Below are 19,241 nucleotides of genomic sequence, written 5' to 3'. Positions count from 1 at the left end.
ATTGTAATTTTGAACAGAATATTTATGCTAAAGACCATATTTGTCTTAAAGATAGGGAGATAGAAAGCTGGATAACCAGCTTCAATGAAGAATTTATTGAACTGTCAAAGGAAATTACATATTTGAGGGAACATGGCAATAACTTCTTAGTCCAAGTGTCTGAGTTAAAGACTGAGTTGCAAGGAAGTGGGAGAATACTAAGTTACCCTTGTTAGTCCTTGAGGTAGAGGGAACCATAGGGAATATGATTTATGTCTTCAGAGGGTGAACACTTTCGTCATATAATTGAATCATGCTCCAGTTTTATTAGGGAAGAGGGTATAGAGTTGAAGGAAACACTTAGATATGAAAGACTGATGCAAAATATAGGAGTGAGTTGGAATATGAAGTTTCTGAGGTGGAGGTGCTGAATAAGCTGGTAAAGCAGGTGTGAATATGATGAACTTACTCATCAGATGAGTTCAATAAGAATCCTTTTGCAAGATAAGATTAAAAACTTCTTTGGACAGAGGACAAGTACTGAAAGAGCAATCTGTAATAATGCCAGTATTAACATCAGTGCCCTTGAGAACCTTGCCCTACACACAATCCTTGTCTACACAAATAAGTACTAATGTACAGAAGCACACTGAAATCAAACATAAGCTTGATAAATCAAAACTTTTATTCCAGGAGCAAAAGTTGTCAGAGTTTGAAAAGGTGTCTGGTGAGACTCTCAGTAGTCTCCAGGAAATGTGTAAAACTCTTCACTGCCGTACAAAACTACCATCTGCTGAGCAGTCAAGAACTGTGGGCATGTTGTTTGAACAAAAGGATGAACTCCTTCAAGAACTTTCAACAGGCATCTGCAACATAATGGCTGAAAGGGAGGAAGTTGAGAAGGAGCTTCATAAGGCTCTGCAGCTGCTTGATGAGATATTTGATGATCAGGAGACAACTGAGAACACTTTGCAGGAATCCAGACAAGAATGTGGTTCACTGGACATGGAAATCAAGGAACTCTACAATAAGTTAGTTCATCTTCAACAGAAGGTCTTAATAAGAGATCAAGATCTTGATCAAAGTGATCACGTGAAAGAGTCTTTACACAGAGATATTGAAAGTATGAAGGCAAGCCTTGATGCCTCAATGGAAGAGAGAGAAAGTCTTTCAGTGTTGAACAAGTGTCTTCAGGAGCAACTGGATACAGTTGAAATGTCTCGGAAAGAGGTTCTAGAGGAGAGGATGAATATGGCTACCCAGAACAAGGCTCTAGTTGACCAGATCACAGAAACTGAAGAGAAACTAAACAAAACTTTGCTTCATTGCCAAACATCAAATGAGGAAATCACAATGCTATCTGTCAGACTAGCAGTTGTTGAATCTGAACTATCAGAAGTAAAAGAAAGAAATCTTCAGCTAAGCATGACTCAAGACAAGATCAAACTGGATTATGAACAACAGATAAAGGAAAAATGCCAAGAAATAGAACAAATGGGAGCTGACAATTCAAAGGCCAATGAGGAGATACATTCCCAACTTGTTGACAAAGATGTGCAACTGTCTGTTTTAACTGAAGAGTTGGGCACATTGTCCACAGAACTGATCTGCATTCAAAGTCTTCATTCGGAAATGTGCAATAGAAAAATGTCATTGGAACAAACTTGTGCCAAACTTGAAAAATCACTAGTTGAAAAGGACAGACTTCTTTCTGAGGAGGTAAAGAAAATTGTAACATTAGCATCAACTACAGAAGATGATGAGCTGCAAAAGGATGAGCTTCACAAGAAATTTGCCGAGGCACGGGCAGAGGCAGATCAGTTGCACTTGTTGTTAGGTGAAAAAGAACATGCTGTATCTCAAAGAGATGAAGAAATTGTGAGCATGGCAAGTGCTTTGGAACAGATGAAAAGGAGAATACATGAAGATCATGAAGCTGCCTCTTTGGCCAATAGCCTTTCTGAAGCAGAGATGAAGATGAAAGAAGTGCAAGGACAAAAGAAATCTACATTACAACAACTGACAAATGTGACAGAAACTAACCGATGTTTAGAATGTGAACTCAAGACAGCCAAAGCAAATATGGAAGAACTTCAAGAATCACTCAAGAATGAGATGACTCAGCACAATGAACTTAAGGTTTTACATGAAAAAGTTACTTCAGAAATTGGTATTCTCAGAAGCAGTCTTGAAACCAAGGACAAGGAATTCAGGGAAGCTTGTAATAGATTTGAAGTTGTTCAGAGGCAGTTGCAGGAAATTGAAAAAACAATGGTTGGTCCACTGGGTGATAGGGATGCTTTACAGATAGAGATTAGTGTTCTCAAGGATATTTGCAGTGAAAAGGATCAGGAAATTATCAAGCTACAGACTCATCACTATGAATCTGAGTTTCAATATGAAGAAAAGATTGCAGTGAAAGATAAAGATATTGCTAAGTATACCAAAGAAATTGCTGATCTGAAAGAACAGTCTGAGAAATATTCAACTCAGTGTGGTACACTAAAGCTAGAAGTTCAGCAGAAAGTCAGTGAGGTTTCAACTTATTCCAGAAAATACCATGAACTATTGAGTGTTGAAAGTTCAGATTCTCAGATAGGTGTGTTGAGGCATCAACTGAAGTCTACTTGTGATGAAAATGCTGAACTTTTGTCCCGAATCCAAGAGCATGACAAGGTTCTGTATGAAAGGGATGTCAGATATGAAAAAGTCAGGCAGCAAGTTTTAAAGCTGGAGGAAGAAATCCATATTACAAAGAAACAAAAAGCTTATTACCGTGAACGTCTGAAGAATTTGAAATCCCATGTGGGAGACACAGAGTCAGTGACAACAGAGATGGCAATGGATATGTCATGGTCATCAGATGTTGACAGTTTCAGTGAAGTGTCGGACACTATGGACACTTCATCTGTTTCTCGCTACTCTTCACAGCGAAGTCTTGGCTTTGATCCAGCTCTAGAAAGACTTCACTTTGAAAACAAAGATCTTCTTAGACAGATCAGCTACCTTCAGGAAGATAAGGAATACATGGAAAAGGATCTTTCATACCAAGTTCAAGATCTGTTAGACGAGAACAGAGAATTTGACTCAGTTGTCAGGTCTCTGCAGACAAATCTGGAGAAGGAAAAGGAACGTGAAGAAGAGGCTAAGAAGGATGTTATTAGATTGCAGAAATTGGTCAAGAAAAAGGAAGCAAAAGCATCAGTTGCTAACAAGAAGTTGGCTGAAGCAACAGAGCAGTTGACCCTCCTTACTCAGAGGGTGACGGACATGGAAATGAAGGTTGAGAATCTGACAGCTGAAAATAGAACACTTGAATCTCAGCTTGGAGATTCTCGTAGACTTGATGAAAGTTTCACAGAGTTAGAAGCAGGGGAAGGAGCTGATGGACATGTGAAAGAAGTGGTAGAAATGAAGAAACTTCTGAAAAAGAAAGAAGCACGAATCCTGACTCTCAGCAAGAAATTAAGAGAGGCAACAGAGAAGGTCACCTTAGTCTCCCATCAGTTGAAAGATGCTCAACAAAAAGTGGAAACTCTACACTTGGAAAATCAAAAGTTGACAGTTCAAGTTAATGAGATGCAGAAGATGGAATCAAATGTATTATCTCCTGAAAGAGAAGTGGGAGATACTAATGATGCCAAGAAGATAAAAGATCTGCAAAGACTTTTGAAAAAGAAAGATGCCAAAATTATAGTCATGAGCAAGAAAGTAGCAGAAGCAGATGAAAATCTCAGAATAGCCAAGAGCAGGCTGTCAACAGCTGAGGAAAGAACTGAAGCTTTAAATGAAGAAAACCAATTGTTGGCAGATAAGTTGTACCATAGCAAGCCAAATGTATCAAGCCATCCAGAAGAGATACCAAGAGACACAAAGATACAGAATCTTTTACAGCAGCTTCAGGGGGCTACAGATCACATTGCAAGGCTAGAATCAGAGATTGCAAATAGATCCTCTGTTACACCAAGCCAAACAGGTGGGTTATCAGCCTCATTCCATTTAGAAGAACAGGTGAAGAAGCTTACTCAGGAACTGGATACTGAAACTGCACGAAGACAGAAACTTGAAGCTGAACTTGAAAATCAAAAAGACACCTTAATTGATTTACAGTTTGAGAAAGAAGAATACATGGGACAATTATCATCCTATGAAGATTTCAGTGGTGAGAGTGCTAATGTTGTCTCCAAGATTAGAAATATGGAACTAGATATTGCAAGAAAGTGCAAACAGTTTGAGAATGTGCACAAGGAAATGAAATCTCTACAGATTCAGCTGGAGGAGAGAGACATTAACATGAATGCCTTAATGGTGAAGTTAGAGAACACATCACAAGAACTCCACACCACCACAGTGAAGCTGCAAGATGCAAATTCAAGCCATCAAGAAACATGGAACAAACTTCAACAAACAGAAAATCAGTTGTCAGCTACATTATTGGAAAAGAATCATCTTCAGCATCAAATGGAGATTGTGAAATCTTCTTCAGCAAGTCAACAGATTCAGACCCTAAGTCAACAAGTAACACAGCTGCAGTCTGACATAGAAGCTTGGTCTCAGAGCTACCATGAAGCAGCAACAAAGAGACAAGAACTTGAAACAGATTGGTATAGACAACAAGAACAGATTGCTACACTTCAGTCAGAGAAAACCCACAGTGATACAAACATGTCAGACACCTTGAGAGAAGCGGATGAACTAAGATTACAGCTGCAAGAGAAGGAGTCACACATCACAGATCTGATGTCTCTAAAACAGGACCTTCAGATTCAGTTGAATGAGGTGCATGGAACCGAACAAAAGCAACGAGAAGCTTCCTCAAGACAAAAACAGTATGAAGATGATTCCAGACATGAGAAAGAATCTGAATATGACAGAACAATTTCTCTCCAACAACAAATCTCTTCTTTAGAAGATCAGTTGTCTGATGTTGTCTGTCAGAGGGATCAGTGGAAGGAGTACTCACAGCAATGGGAAGTGTATGCAAATGGGCTGAAATCAGAGAAAGAACATCTGGAGAAGAAGATGATAGATGTTCCAAGCACTGAAACAGAGGGCAATGACATTGAAGAAAAGACAACCCTCACAGTTCATGATGGAGAGACTGAATTGGATGCACTGAGGAGCCAACTTGAATCATTGCAGAAGCAGATGTCTGATGATGAAAACAAGATAACAGAGATGCAGAGTCAGCTGAAGAAGAAAGATGCTAAATTGGTTGTTCTGAAAAAGAAAACTGCAGAGGTACAGAAATTACTTGATAGTGCGACTGACAAAATACAACAAATGGAATGTGCAAATGTTGAAATGGCAAGTCAGGTTGGGGTTCTTCGGGAGCAGCTTGACAGGAGTGAAAACCATGAAAAGACTCTTCTGCAGAAAATGATGGACATTGATGCTGCCCATCAGACATGCTCTCAAGAGCACGAGAAGTCCAAACTTCATGTTGAGTCATTCAAGGATGTGGTGGAAGACCTTGAGATGCAGTTGCAGGAATCCAGAACAAAGGAAGATTTCCTTCGGGATGAGTTGGAGTCTCTGACAACATCATATGACAATGTCCAAAAAGAACTAGCTTCAAGGACCTGCACTAGTTCTGAGAAGGACACTATTATATCACAGTTACAAAAGCAACTTGAACAGACAAATACCAAATACCAAGAAGAGAAGACGCTGAGGATAAATGCAGAACATGTTTGTCCAGATATGAAGACTGAAAATGAGCACATCATTAGTAGTTTAGTTGAAGATGTGAAGAAACTGACAAATGAAACAAATGTTATGGAACAGAAAATTATTGACCTGAATAAGCAGTTGCAACTGTCTTCACAGGAAAATGAATCACTGCAACATAATCTTACTGAGAGTAACACAGTGCTCCAGACAAACAGTTTAAAGATCATGTCTCTTGAAAATGCCTGTGAAGAAAAGGATGTGGTCCATACAGAGCTGAAAACTCATCTGGACAGTTTGACTGAGAAACTGAATGCCAGTGAGGCTTTTGTTGTTCAGTTGAAACAGGAGAAACAAAAGCAGGATGAACTGGTAGAGGACCTGGAGTCTTTGGTGGAATCTCTGAAGGTTCAGATTGCTGGTATTAAAGAGGAGCTAGAGAACAACAAATGTGAACAAGAAGAAAAGGCAAAACTGGACCCCATTCAGCTGCAGGAGACTGTGGAAACACTCAGTTTACAGAACAGAATGTCCAAAGAGACCCTGTTGAGTATTCAAGATCAGTTGTCAGCTGCTTTCCCATATGTCTATGTTGAAAGAGTTGTGACTGAAGACAATGTGATTGAGTGTGTGTCACTTTTCATTTCTAAGACATATGAATACATTAACAGTAACACTTACCTGCAACAGATGTGTGCTCAGAAGGATGAATGGATTCAGACAATGCAGTTGGAAGTGAACAGTTTGAATGGCAAAATTGCTTCTTTAGAATCGAGACATACCGGTCTGTCTGAACAAGGGGATTCATCCAATACCAGTTTAGCGAAAGATTACTCCAGGGATGAGCAATGTGAAGTAGTTACAAGGGAAACAGTTTATGAACTGACACAGGCCAAACCACCGCAGAACCCTGACACCGAGATACACCAGGGGCATCCTGTTAAACCAGTCACTTCTAAGTCAGATTCTGATGAAGGGATTCTGGCACATTCACAGCAGAAAGTTGAGGAACTGGCTCGGATGATCAACCAGAAAGATGAGAAACTAAAGGAAGAATATCTCACCATTGCAGTATTGAAAACTTCTCTATCAGAACTTCAGGAGCAAATACGACTGAAAGATGAGCACCTGACCCAGAGAGATGCAGATTTAACAGAAAGGCAACATACCATCTTAGATTTGCAGAGATCCATCTCTGATCTTCAAGGCATTAAAGAAGGTGTTATTCTTGGTCAGAAAGATGAAGATCACATCCAGGATTCTACTCCAGTTCTCCAGGTTACTGTCACACAACTTCAGCATGAACTGAATCTCAAGGAACAGGAATATTCCCAGGGTCTTGCACAGAAGCATGAAGCCTTGACAATGGAACAACAATTGACAACATCTCTGCAAGGTGCCCTCACTGGCCTTGAGGATAAGCTGAGGGATAATGAACAAGCATATTTACAGAGTCTTTCTAAGAAGGATGAAGAACTTACCAAGGAACAGCAGACGACGTCATCTCTAACAACGTCCCTTAGTACCCTTCAAGATGAACTGAAGGTTAAGGAAGCGCATGTAAGCATCCAGCAAGGAGGATATCTGCCAGTTGTACTGCTCAGGACTAACACTCTCACTGCTCCTCTGCTTGTTTAGTAACACCTTTCTATAACTGCATCCTCACACTCACTGTATTCACTCGATTATATTCACTCCTTGTATTCACACTATAATACAACAGCATACTCATCCATCACCTGTATTCCATATCAATATCAGTCTTGCCTTGATTCATTTATATCACCTCTGCTCATACCTACTGCTTTGCCTTCTTACATAGAAGTGATGAAGCATAGACCATCAGCTGGCTTTTTTGTGCGTGCGTGCACACATATTCTGCTTTTCAAGCATAGTGTAACAGTGTCACAATTTACAGTTATGATTAATTTGTTGAAGAATCATCATGTCAGACTTTCTGCCATAATGATAACAATTAGTCCAGCATATTGTCACAGTTTTTTCAAGGGGAATCTAATACAGTGTATCATGATCTTTGATTTAATCATGATAACATTTTTCCCAATATGATATCTAGATATGTATCCTAAACATGTACTGGACACAAAATGTTAGTGATCATGAATATTTTCACCAATATTATTTGTATTGAAAACCAAATACTCAATGTTATAACATTATGCACTTAAAATATTCACATTCCCTGACTTTTTAGTCTTTTAATATCCACATATATTTGCATGTACAGTTATCAAGAACTGGACTGACATTTATTCTCGGTTATTGACTCGTACACATATATGAATGCTTGAAACTTATTCCATTTTGTCCAATACTGACATGGCTGGTTGTGGGTGATTCTGTCTTGTGGGGAAGTCAACTTTGTGATTGAGACCATTTAACAGCATGCTTGTTTATTCAGGGTAATGTTATCGAAAGCAAACAAAAACCTTTTACTGATTATTAGTATCTTGAACTGGGTGGGGGTGGGGGGGCTGTTCTGGTCAGGTTCCAGAAACCCATGATGGCCATCGATGGAGAAAACTGCATTGTCTATTTTCTGTCATTGCACCAGGGCTGCATAGATGGCTCCTTGTGACATCAATAGCTACACATACTTCCAGGCTGGGACAAAGTCGAAGAAACACACTTTTATACTTTACCTGTTATACCTTTCAATCAGTTATGTATCATACATGTCATTAATTGCCATTGTTTATTAACAACTTTATGAGCTTTTACTTCATTCTAATTAAATCCAAAACTTTATTCAAGAAATTACAGTCAGATAATTGTCATGTAAATAATACTGTAAGCAAATTAAATGAAATATTAATTTTAATGAGGTCCATGCATATTATAGCAGGTTTTGTGAAAAAGCATATAACATAATTAGGGCATTAACCCATTAAAACTTAATACTTTTCGTAATTACATCCCAGGACGATTAATAAACAAGAATGACCCGATGATAATAAAATCGCTTTTATAGTGGACACAATTTCACACTAATTGACCCGAATGTATGGGACTAGGTAATCCTAGCAGTCGATGTATATTTATAATACAACACCTGGTGCATCAATCAATACAACCGTTAAAAAGATTGGCTGCTGGATACAGCTGTAATGTGGCGTTTATACCGGACAGTATGGCGTAGGCCTGTGTGGAGGTTTGTGGACATGTTACAGGCTAGGGACGTGCCTAGGAGTGTTACGTTTCTGTATTCATCAGTTTTGGGCAGTGCTTCCTTGATACCAGACCCAAGCTTTGTTATTATTGCTTTGTAATATTTATGGTATTGACAGAAACAGTGTATATATTGTGAAGATTAGTGATGAGTTTCATGTTGTATTTTGAGGGCATTAGTTGTATGAAGATTGTATGTGTAAATGTGAGGATGAATTATGTGTGGGCTATTTGACTGTGCGTCTGGGTACTGTTGTATTAAATGGAGGCTATTTCACTAAATGTATAATACATGTACTATTAATTCGCATGAAAGCTATTATGTAGAATATATTGCATGAAGCTATTTCAAGGTCATGTGTATTTTCTTGAATAGAGGCTATTTCACTGTCAAATGTATTATCATATTGAATTGACACTATTTCAAAGTCACATGAGATATTATCTGTTTGCATGGAAGCACTTACATAACTGAGGGATGGAATGACTACTGTGTTTGTAAACACTAAGTGGTGACACCAAGCTTGGTTGGCTTGTTTGCCTTATTGCACAAGAGAAGTTTCCCAGCCAGAAAGCTATATATAAGTGATAGCTGGTGTGTGCATCTGTTCAGGTGGCTATGGTTTTATTACACATGTGTTGACTATACTTTTAATCAATACAACAGTGTGTATTGATACGACAGTATTTGTGTTGTTTATTTCATGACATGAAATTGATTTCGAGGTCAAGCTAACATTATGATGTTTCTTGGTTATTGAATTATATATCTGTATGAAACAGTGTTAAACTTGACTGTCAGACTGAATGAATGCTCTTTTCAATATAATCTGTTGGGTGTATCACTCAAGTTATATATGGGTTTATATGTCAGGTTGTGTACCACTAGCTGGAGGGCACTACAGTCTTGAGCAGTCTTGCATTGTAAACGAACAACTGTTTATTCTTGGAGGGGTATAAGGGATATATTCTCCCACTCTGAAATTCGCATGCAGCTGTTTACTCCTAGATTAGAAATTTACAAGCAGCTGTTTACTCCTAGAGGGATATAAGTGATATATTCTCCCACTTAGAAATTCACATGTAGCTGATTATTCATAGAGGGGTCTAAGAGATATATTCTCCCACTGTGAAATTCACATGCACCTGTTTACCTCTAGAGAGAGATATAGGATATATTCTCCTACTAAGAAATTCACATGCAGCTGTTTACTGCTAGAGTGGTATAAGGGATATATTCTTCCACTTAGAAACTCACATGCAGCTGTTTTCATTGTGTTAGGGATATAAGATATTTGATCTCACTGTCAAGTCAAGTCAAGTGTTTATTTCTAGTACGAAGGCCTCAGGCCCATATACAATGCAGAGTATACAGCTGTATATACAATGTATATTATATATATTATGGTAGTCATATACTGTCTATGTAATATCTATCTATTATCTAAAGTTGTGCATGTATTTTCTCTTAATTTATATGCATGCCATAAGAATTTACTCACGCTTTTTAAAACTACTACATTATCCGTTGATAGAAGGGATCTAAGTTTGTACGAATTCGGATTTTGATGATACACAGAAGGGAGGTACTTAATTCTTAGCGTGCTATATAATGTACAAATGAATAAAAAATGGTACTCGTCTTCAGTAGCTAAATTACAATATGGACATCAATGCTGAGATTTATCTATTCCTAACCATCCCCCTTCGTTACATTTTAATCTTAATAAACCACATCTAAACTTAACAAATATATTCCCAAGTCGTTTGTCCATAATGCAATCTAGATATTTCTCAGGAGCTAAAATGCTTTTATATTCACGATATAAACAATATCTTTAGCTATTATTCAGAGTACAAGTCCAAGACTGGGAAAACATATTAATAGCAACATTTTTAAAGGCATTAACAAAGGAGAATATATCTGTCAGGAAAGTATTTCCCTACCAAGGGCTGATACATTGTATTTGATCAAGATCAAGTGTACCAATCAGAACCTTATATTCATTATGGATGATCTGTCCCGCAGTGCCTTGCCAGACTGACTATAGTAGTATAAAGTTACTGGTTGTATATTGAGTAGTATTTACATGCATTGTGTATCCATGAGTAATATCCCTAGGATTAGCTGTGTAAGTTGCATCAGATTTACAGTGTAAGGAGAGAGAATGGAAAACCCGAAGTTAACAGCTGTTGTCCACTGAGTTGAATATATGCAAGGAATATCATAGAATGATTGCTAACACTTTGTATGCTCGAGAGACTAACTGCCATTAACTAAGCAATAAGTTCTTGGACAATCCAAACCAACCAGCTGTTCATTTATAGCATGGGCTTGGCGAGGGTTTACTTAGGGGGTAAAGTGTTAGCCTGTCCTGTCAATAGTCTGAGGTTCAGTTCCCCTTATGGGTTTTTATGTAGCATTGGTGCTATGATAAGAGCACCAAAAAAATCCTGAAACGATTGCATGAATTTGTTCATAGATTTCTCACATTACGAGCAAAATGTATGGAACTCACTTTGCATCAACGATATAATACATTCAGTTTTAGTAGTGTTTACATTGGTAGCTGCATATATCCTACATCACATTAACAACTATGATCAAGCCCATCAAGTTTAACATGTTTCAGGCCAGAATCGAATGTTTTAAGGAAGACCCTAAGTAATTATTTTCATGATCAGTTAAAATTAAATGTTTACATTTGTGCTAAGAAAAACATGTAAGATATCAACCGGTGAATGAAAAAATTGCTTGCTAAAATTTGAAATAACTGATAGTGATTGACTTGTTGGTAGTCTTTAAGTTTCAGGCATTCATTAGTGGATAATAGAGGAGAGACGAGATGTTTCTGTGAATACTGCTGAATCTAAAATTCAAAAAATACCCAAACAAAGTATTTTGCGACAAACTTGATCTCTGAGTGTACTGAGAATCTAAACAAATGCCTGAGATTCAACTGAATATTGAAAGGCAAAATAGTTTGCATAGTTGAAAATTGTTTGAACCAGAATCACTAAGAGTCAGTGATGAAACAATGTGTCCAACAGCAAAAAGTGTACACTCGCCTTGCCCTACGAATCACACTTGCCACTCTCTAAAACTGCATAATAGTGTCAATAGTTGTGAGTCCCTGTCAGCTCCTCAGAGCATAAAACTTAAGTCACTGTCTCCAGCAAATATCTGTAATGCTTCTTGTAATGCTAACAAAACTTTAAAAACTAATATCTTCTTGGGAATGTTACCTCCACTGAGGATTATTAAAATGAATCTTAAAATCCTGATGTCAAAGTAGCATTGAAGCAGTCATCTAGGAAGCCCAGTGTGGGGAAACAGGTTTTTTTTTCTTTCAACAATTTAGCCATATTATTTTATACCACTGTTGATATGTATGTGTGCAGTTGATCTAGATGATCGGGCTTGTTTCAGATATTGTTACGACAGTTTTTCATGACAAACTGAGCAGTCTGTTTTCATTGTAGTTTCTCCTTCAAAGAATAATTGTTTGTTTCCATTCTAATCATATTATGGTAATGTAAAGGTCATGATTTATTAAGAGAAAATGGAATATGATGATGTTCTCTGTGACTGGCTTGTTGAGGATCATCATACCCTATGTTGATGGTTGGTCATGCTTTCAGTCACAGATTTGTTTGATCCAAACTCCATGAATTACAGGGCACCATCATATAGCTTGAATACTGCTGACTGTGGTGCTGTGGAAATTTAATTAATTCATGTTTTAGGATATAAAAGAAAGAACATATTTGGAAGAAAGAACATTATCTTTACATATTTTCTTGTTCTTCTCTTCAGCTGGGCACAGTTAACCAGTCATTGCTAGAACTGAACCAACAGCTGCAGACATATGCTGAGGCAGCCACAACGCTGCAGACCCAGTTAGATGCTGCTGAAGAGGAGAAGGGGCAGCTGCATACCAGAATCTCAGAACTTGAATCCCTATCTACCGACCAGGACTCGAGGATGGCTGACCTGGCCTCCCAACTGCAACAGCAGGAAGCTGACTGTCGGGCCTGGCAGTTAAAGGTGGAAAGTTTGCAATCTCAGATAGAGCAGCAACAAGATGACTGCTGTGCTTGGCAGACAAAGGTTGAGAATCTACAAGCACAGCTGGAGGCAGCACACACAACTGTGGAGCAGCTTCAGAGCAGTTCTTCCAACAAGGAAAAGTCAATCATAGAAAGAGCTCAAACAATGGAGACGAAGGCAAATGAGTTGGAGGGCCAGGTTGCCAGTTTGGTGTCTGAGATTGATAGTGTTAAAGGAGATAATTCCGCATGGAAGGAGAAGGTTGAAAATCTCCAGTCACAATTAGAGAATGCAAACCTAGCTGTGGAGCAGCTTCGGATCAGTTCTTTGGACAGAGAGAAGGAGGTGGCAGAAAGAACCGCGGCAATGGAAACTAAAGAAAGTGAGTTGGAGAGCCAGGTTACCCATTTGGTAGCAGAAGTTGAGTTGTTAAATGGGGACAATGCTGCCTGGAAAGCTAAGGTAGAGAGTCTGCAGTCTCAGCTTGAGACTTCAAATGCTGCACTTGAACAGTTTTCTAGTTCATCTTCAGACAAAGAGCAGCAACAGACTGAAGTTATGCAGCAGATGAATAAACAACTGCAAGAGAAAACTGATGAGATTGTGAATCTCCAGGCAGGTTTGGAACAATCTCAAATCCTTGTGAATGAAGTCACCGAGAAGATTGGTCAGAAAGATCTAAAGATGGCGTCACTTTTGGAGAATCTTCAGGAGATGGAAGACAGGGTGACACAGCTGTCAAGTGGAGAAGACCAATGTGCTGCACTCACAGCAGAGCTGGAGAATGTTAAAACTGAACTTGAACAGAAAAAGAAATCTTATGATGATAGGGAATTAACCCTCAAGAAAGCTCTAGCAACTGCTAAGAAACTTAAGTTTCAGCTGAATCAAGCAAATACAAAATTGGAAGAAACCACATCTCAGCTTGAAGAACAGAAGGCAAAGGCAGTGGCAGGGGAAGAAGCTGTTAAGTCTGAGGAACCGAGTGTGAAAGAAGAATCTGATGCCAAACATGATGCACAGGTGCAAGAACTTCAGCTCCAAGTGCAGACTTACACAGAATACACTCAGCAGCTTCAACAGCAAGTTCAAAGTCTTACAGAAACTATACACAGTTTGGAACAGCAACTTAAGCAGAAGCAAAGTGAGATGGACGAACTAGAAGGGGTCAGAAATAATATGGTTTCTGAGTCACAGGAACTGAAGGCTGCCTATGAGAAGCTTCAGGAAGAGCTGAAGAGACTCAGGGAGGAAAATATTGGATATCTTCAAGAAAAGGATGTTGAGATGCATAAGTTGGGTGAAACTATCAAGGAACTTGAAGGATCTGTTGACTTACACAAACAGACTGTTTCTGAGAAGGAAAATATCATAATGAAGCTTATGATGGAAAAGGAGGGATTCCTAAAAGACAGGAACATGCTTGAAGAGAAAGAAATAAAGGTGACAGAGTTGTCCCATATTGTGGAAATACTACAGGATTCACATCAGAAAATAAATGAAGAAAAGGACTCACTGAAAGCTGAAATGGTCTCACTCAATGAAAGTGTTAAGAATCTTCAAGAATCTCTGAAAATTAGAGAGGAAGCCCTTGAAAGGTATGTGGACACCCTTGATAGATCTCAACAGGAAATTTCCAGCAAAGAGGATGAACTGCAGCAGCTGCAGGCTGATCTGAAAGCAATGCAGCAGTTAGTAGCCTCAACACAGGAGACCAGGGGAGATGAGAACCGGGAGCTGCAGACAGAACTAGAAGCTGTCAGATGTCAAGTGGAGGAATACAAGGCTCAAGTAGAGGAATACAAAGCTCAAGTAGATGCATATAACCAACAGGGTGTTGTCTTACAAGAGGAGAATTTGAGGCTGACAGAATTGTTGAAATCTGAAGAAGAGACTGTTAATAAATTAACATCAAAGTTGGCTGAAAGCTGTGAACATGTGGAAAGTCTCAAAACACAGATCGTATCCTCAGGTCCAGAATTAGATACAAGTGATTCTGAGGCCAAAATGTCATTAAATGATTGTCAGAGACTTCTTGAAGACAAAGAGAATGAACTTGAAAGAGTGAAGGAAGAAAACAGTCATTTAGTAGAGGCAGCAGGTCTCCTACAAACGTCTGTTTCCTCATTAAAGGCCCAGCTCCTTGAGCAGAAGCAGGCAGCTGAGAATCTCAACTTATCAAGAGAAACTACCTCTGAAAGTGTTCCAAAAGATTTAGATTATGAACAGCAGGTTGAGGAACTGAGTACACGGATAGCAGTTCTCAGGGAAGAGAATCAAAAGCTGATAGAAGCAAGGCAAGTAACTGATGAAAGTTTGAGTGCAGAGAGTTTCAAACTCCAACTTGAAAATGCACTCTCTGAAAAACAGTCCATTGAAGTTCAGAGAGATCATTTAAGAACTGAATTGGACTCCCAGCTGCAGCTGGCAGAAAAGGTGCATCAGCTTATTTCTGAAAAGCAGTCCACCATCAATGACCTACAGAATGCTCATGACTCACTGCATGCCAAACTGATGGAGGTCACTCAAGAGAAAGAAGAGTTGCTGATAGAGGTGGAATCTCTGCAAGGGGAGTGTGAAGGATTTGAGAGAAGTATTGCTGAAGCTCAGTTTGGGGAATCAGAGACAAGAAATGAATATAATAAAATAAAAGCAGAATGTGATCAAATGTTTAGTGAAAATAAGACTCTTTATCAGCAGGTGCAGGAACTTATTTCAGAAAAAGAAAGCCTGAAACTTCAACTGGAGCATATTCCAGTCAAGTCTGTGACTGATGTAGAAGTGGCAGAAAGGGTGATGCCAGTCGAAGCTCCAATGTTACAGCAAGAGACACTGAGACAAACTTCAAGTCCTAATGTGGAACAGTTGAACAAAGCCTCCTCAGAAACAGAGGATAAATATAAGGCACTTCTGACTGAACATGAGAAGATGAAGAACAAGTTGCAGGTTGCTGAAGTAAAATGTGAGAAAATGCTAGTGAAATTAAAAGCATTCAAAATCAAGAATGAAGAACTACAAAAGGATGTGGATAAATTGCAGAGTGAGCTGGCCAACCAAGATGGTAGTTCGAGAGACCAGGAAAATAGATTTGTTGAGGAGAAGAAACATCTTCGGGACCAAATTCAGCACCTCCAAGACAAATTAATTGATATGGAAAATGACAATAGGAGAATGTATCATGACAACTCATCTATGCAAAGTTCTCTCATTGAACTTCAGTCAGAAAACAAGAGGCTGAAATCAGAACTTGACTCTGAAAAACAGCAGAATTCACAAAGTCAGGACACTATTAGAGAAAAGTATGAGCTTCAGTTAGTTGAGGTTGTTAGAGCAAGGGATGAGGAGGCTCAGAAAGTTACTAAGCTTCAAGAAGAACTTTCCTTACTGCAAACTCTTGCCTCAAAAGAAGATGATTCCAACAAGCTTGAATCATTGAACATGGAGATTTCTACACTCAGAACTGAACTAGAAGCATATCAAGGAAAGGAGGAGGACACAAGGCAGCATTATGAAACCAGACTTTCTCAACTACAGCAATCACTTGACACACAATCTCAAAGGGCTGCCCATTTGCAGGATGAATTGATGAAAGTGCAAACCACATTAAAACATGTTCAAGTAGAATCCAGTTCCACAATAGCACAGCTTCAAGAGGAAGTGAATCGCCTTAAGACAGAACTATCAGTTGCAGAAGATCTAGAGAGATCAAATTCTGCAAAGTATCAAGAAAGCCTCCAGACCTTACAAGCTGAACTAATGAAAGAAACAGAGACAAGACAGCGCTCTGTATCAGATTCAGACTCTCAGGAACAAGAACTATTCAGTTTGAGAAATAAATTGCTGGATCTTCAGTCTCACTATGACATGTTACTTGCAGACAATAATGCGTTCCAAGCCTTGGTGGGGACTTTGAAAGATGGTAACACAAAACTTAGGAAGGAAGTTGATGAGATGAGATTGCAAATGAGTAGGAAGGAGGAGGAGGAAAAAATGACAAGTAGTCAAAGTGAGGAGGTGAAGACCCTGCAGAAGAAGGTAGCCGAGTTGGAATCAGAGAAGGAACATCTTGAGGAGGAGGTTGAAGGAATGAGAGATGAGTTTGTGGATTCCAGAAGAGAAAAACAAATCCTCAGTCAGAGAGTTGAGGACATGAGTAGACAAATTAGCTCTCTGGCAGAGCTGCAGAAAAAGGTTATGGATCTTGAAGCAGAGCGGGACCAAGTTATGGAGGACATTGAGCTTATGAGAACTGAACTGTCAACCTACAAGAAAGAGGGACAAGATTCTAAGGATGAAGTGGATGCATTGAACTGGAAGATCCAAGAGCTCAGTGCTCTTGAGAATGAACTTGAGGTGAATAATATGGAACTTGTGAAGTTAAGATCAGAGAATCAGAGTCTCAGGGACGAGATTGATGGGTTGAACTGGAAGCTGGAAGAGGCCACAGCATTTGAGGAAGATCTTCAGCTGACAAGAGATGAACTGACTGCATCACAAAAACAATTAACAAAGGTACAGGAAGATTTGATGGCTTCACAAATGGAGGTGAAGGCTTTACAGGATGAGTGTGAGCGATTGGCTGTGGATAAAGAGATGGTACAGTCAGAGGTGGATTCAATGGCTATCAAACTACAAGAGATGGAATCACTGGAGTCAGAACTTAGGATGTCTCAAGCAGATCTTGAAGATATGGATAGAGACAGTAAGAGTCTAAAAGAAGAAATTGATCAGCAGAATAGAAAGATTCAAGCCCTGATGCATATTGAACGAGATGTGAAAGAAATATCTCATGAATTAAATGTTGCTCAAACAGAAAATGTTTCCCTGAAGAGGCAAATCGGAGACATGAACAACAGACTCAGCACAATGGCTTCAGTTGAATCTGACTTTTCCTCACTAAGTGAACAATACAATACTGTGTTAAATGACAACAGTGATATGGCAAAACAGATTGAAGAACTTCATGGCAAAATACAGGAGATGAGTAGCCTGAGGCAGGAAGTCAACTTCAGCATGGAGCAGAGAGAACATCTTTCAAGGGAGAAGGAAACATTCCAGAGGAGAGTTGATGAACTAGAAGATCAATCATTCATGCAGTCTGATGAAAACAATAAACTGAAGCAGGAACTTGATGAGACAAAAAGCAATCTACAGCAGGCAGTATTTGACATCAGCACACTTCGGTCCCAGCTGGAGGTAGCAACAGCCGGGGGCAACCAACTGAGCAAGTTCCAGGCAGAGTATGAAAAGCTGCAGCAACAGTTCTCCGAAGCCATCGAGCAGAAGAACCAGGTGCAGGTGGATCTCAACCAGGCCCTACACAGTCTACAGCAGAGGGAGTCTCGATGCCAGCAGCTGGCCATGCAGGTAAGCTATGTGTGCCATCTGTCTCACTTTCGTAAGGGGATTCAGATTTAACATCTTTTAAATGTAACATCCACTTATGTTTCAGTAGGTCCCTATGATCCAAACAGAGACAAAACAGACTCACACACTTTGCTTGGGTGTTGTTTGGCTGAGGTTAAGGTTTTCTGATTCATCAGGACATAGATGTTCCAAAGCTTTGAGTCAATGGAGCCAATTTGCTTTGATTAAACATTAATGCTGCTTTAAGTGGCGTTTACCCAACTCATTCATTCAACCAGATACGGAAGGGTTAAGACATTAGTTATACACTGTCTGTTTGTCCAAGAGAGATGCAGAGGCACTGGTATTTTCCACACAACCTGTTCCTGGTTTAACAGTGATTATATAATCAGGGAGTCTTTAATGCTAACAGTGTTGTAAGACCAACCAATCACTTCAACAATATTTTATATCTGCTGTCACTGAGCTTGAATATTGCTGAGTACAGTAAACAAACAAACCAAAGTTACATGTTCAAATTTAGACCCTCCGCACTGGTTCTGTTTCTGGTGCCGAAAATTGCTGAATATACCAGTTAGGAAATGTGGTCTGTATCTGAGCAAGTGCATTCACATTCTGGATTTCTGTAGAAAAACATTCGTATCTATGTGTTGTTTTATGTTTCTACCAAACTTAAGAATAGTAGCATAGCCCAGTGGGTAAGGCACTGGCTCATTACACTAAATTCTGCTTTTTATCCCCCGCAACGGGTTTTGTGGGGGGGGGTATTAAAATGCTCTCCATCCGTCCTTTCATATTTGTCTTTTCCATACCAGAACTGCAAAACCATTCACTATTTCTTCACCAAACTTGGCACATAGATCTGATAGTGTACTGGTGCCTTTTGGTAGTTTTGGGATTTCTGAATAAAATACTTTTTGCATTTCCTTGGCAACAAGTTTGACTTTGACTGAATTTGGGTGTGTGCTCTTTTCTGGACCAGAAC

General features: G+C 39.2%; 1 protein-coding gene across 3 annotated transcripts in view; it reads left to right on the top strand.

The window, feature by feature from the left end:
• LOC137287090 (golgin subfamily B member 1-like) overlaps nt 1-19,241 on the top strand; it is a 55,741-nt gene that overhangs the window by 26,486 nt on the left and 10,014 nt on the right. For 2 of the 3 annotated variants that reach the window (XM_067819219.1, XM_067819218.1), the window contains 2 exons: nt 673-7,209; nt 12,656-18,256. In XM_067819219.1, coding sequence (XP_067675320.1) covers nt 673-7,209; nt 12,656-18,256 — 12,138 coding nt within the window. The remainder of the gene's footprint in view (nt 1-672; nt 7,210-12,655; nt 18,257-19,241) is intronic. The other variant, XM_067819220.1, reaches the window with a different exon arrangement.

Source organism: Haliotis asinina, chromosome 6 (assembly GCF_037392515.1).
Source record: "Haliotis asinina isolate JCU_RB_2024 chromosome 6, JCU_Hal_asi_v2, whole genome shotgun sequence".
In the NCBI taxonomy this organism is placed as follows: Eukaryota; Metazoa; Mollusca; class Gastropoda; order Lepetellida; family Haliotidae; genus Haliotis; species Haliotis asinina.
Note: the sequence above shows the minus strand (reverse complement) of the source record. Positions and strands in the feature narration are given on the sequence as shown.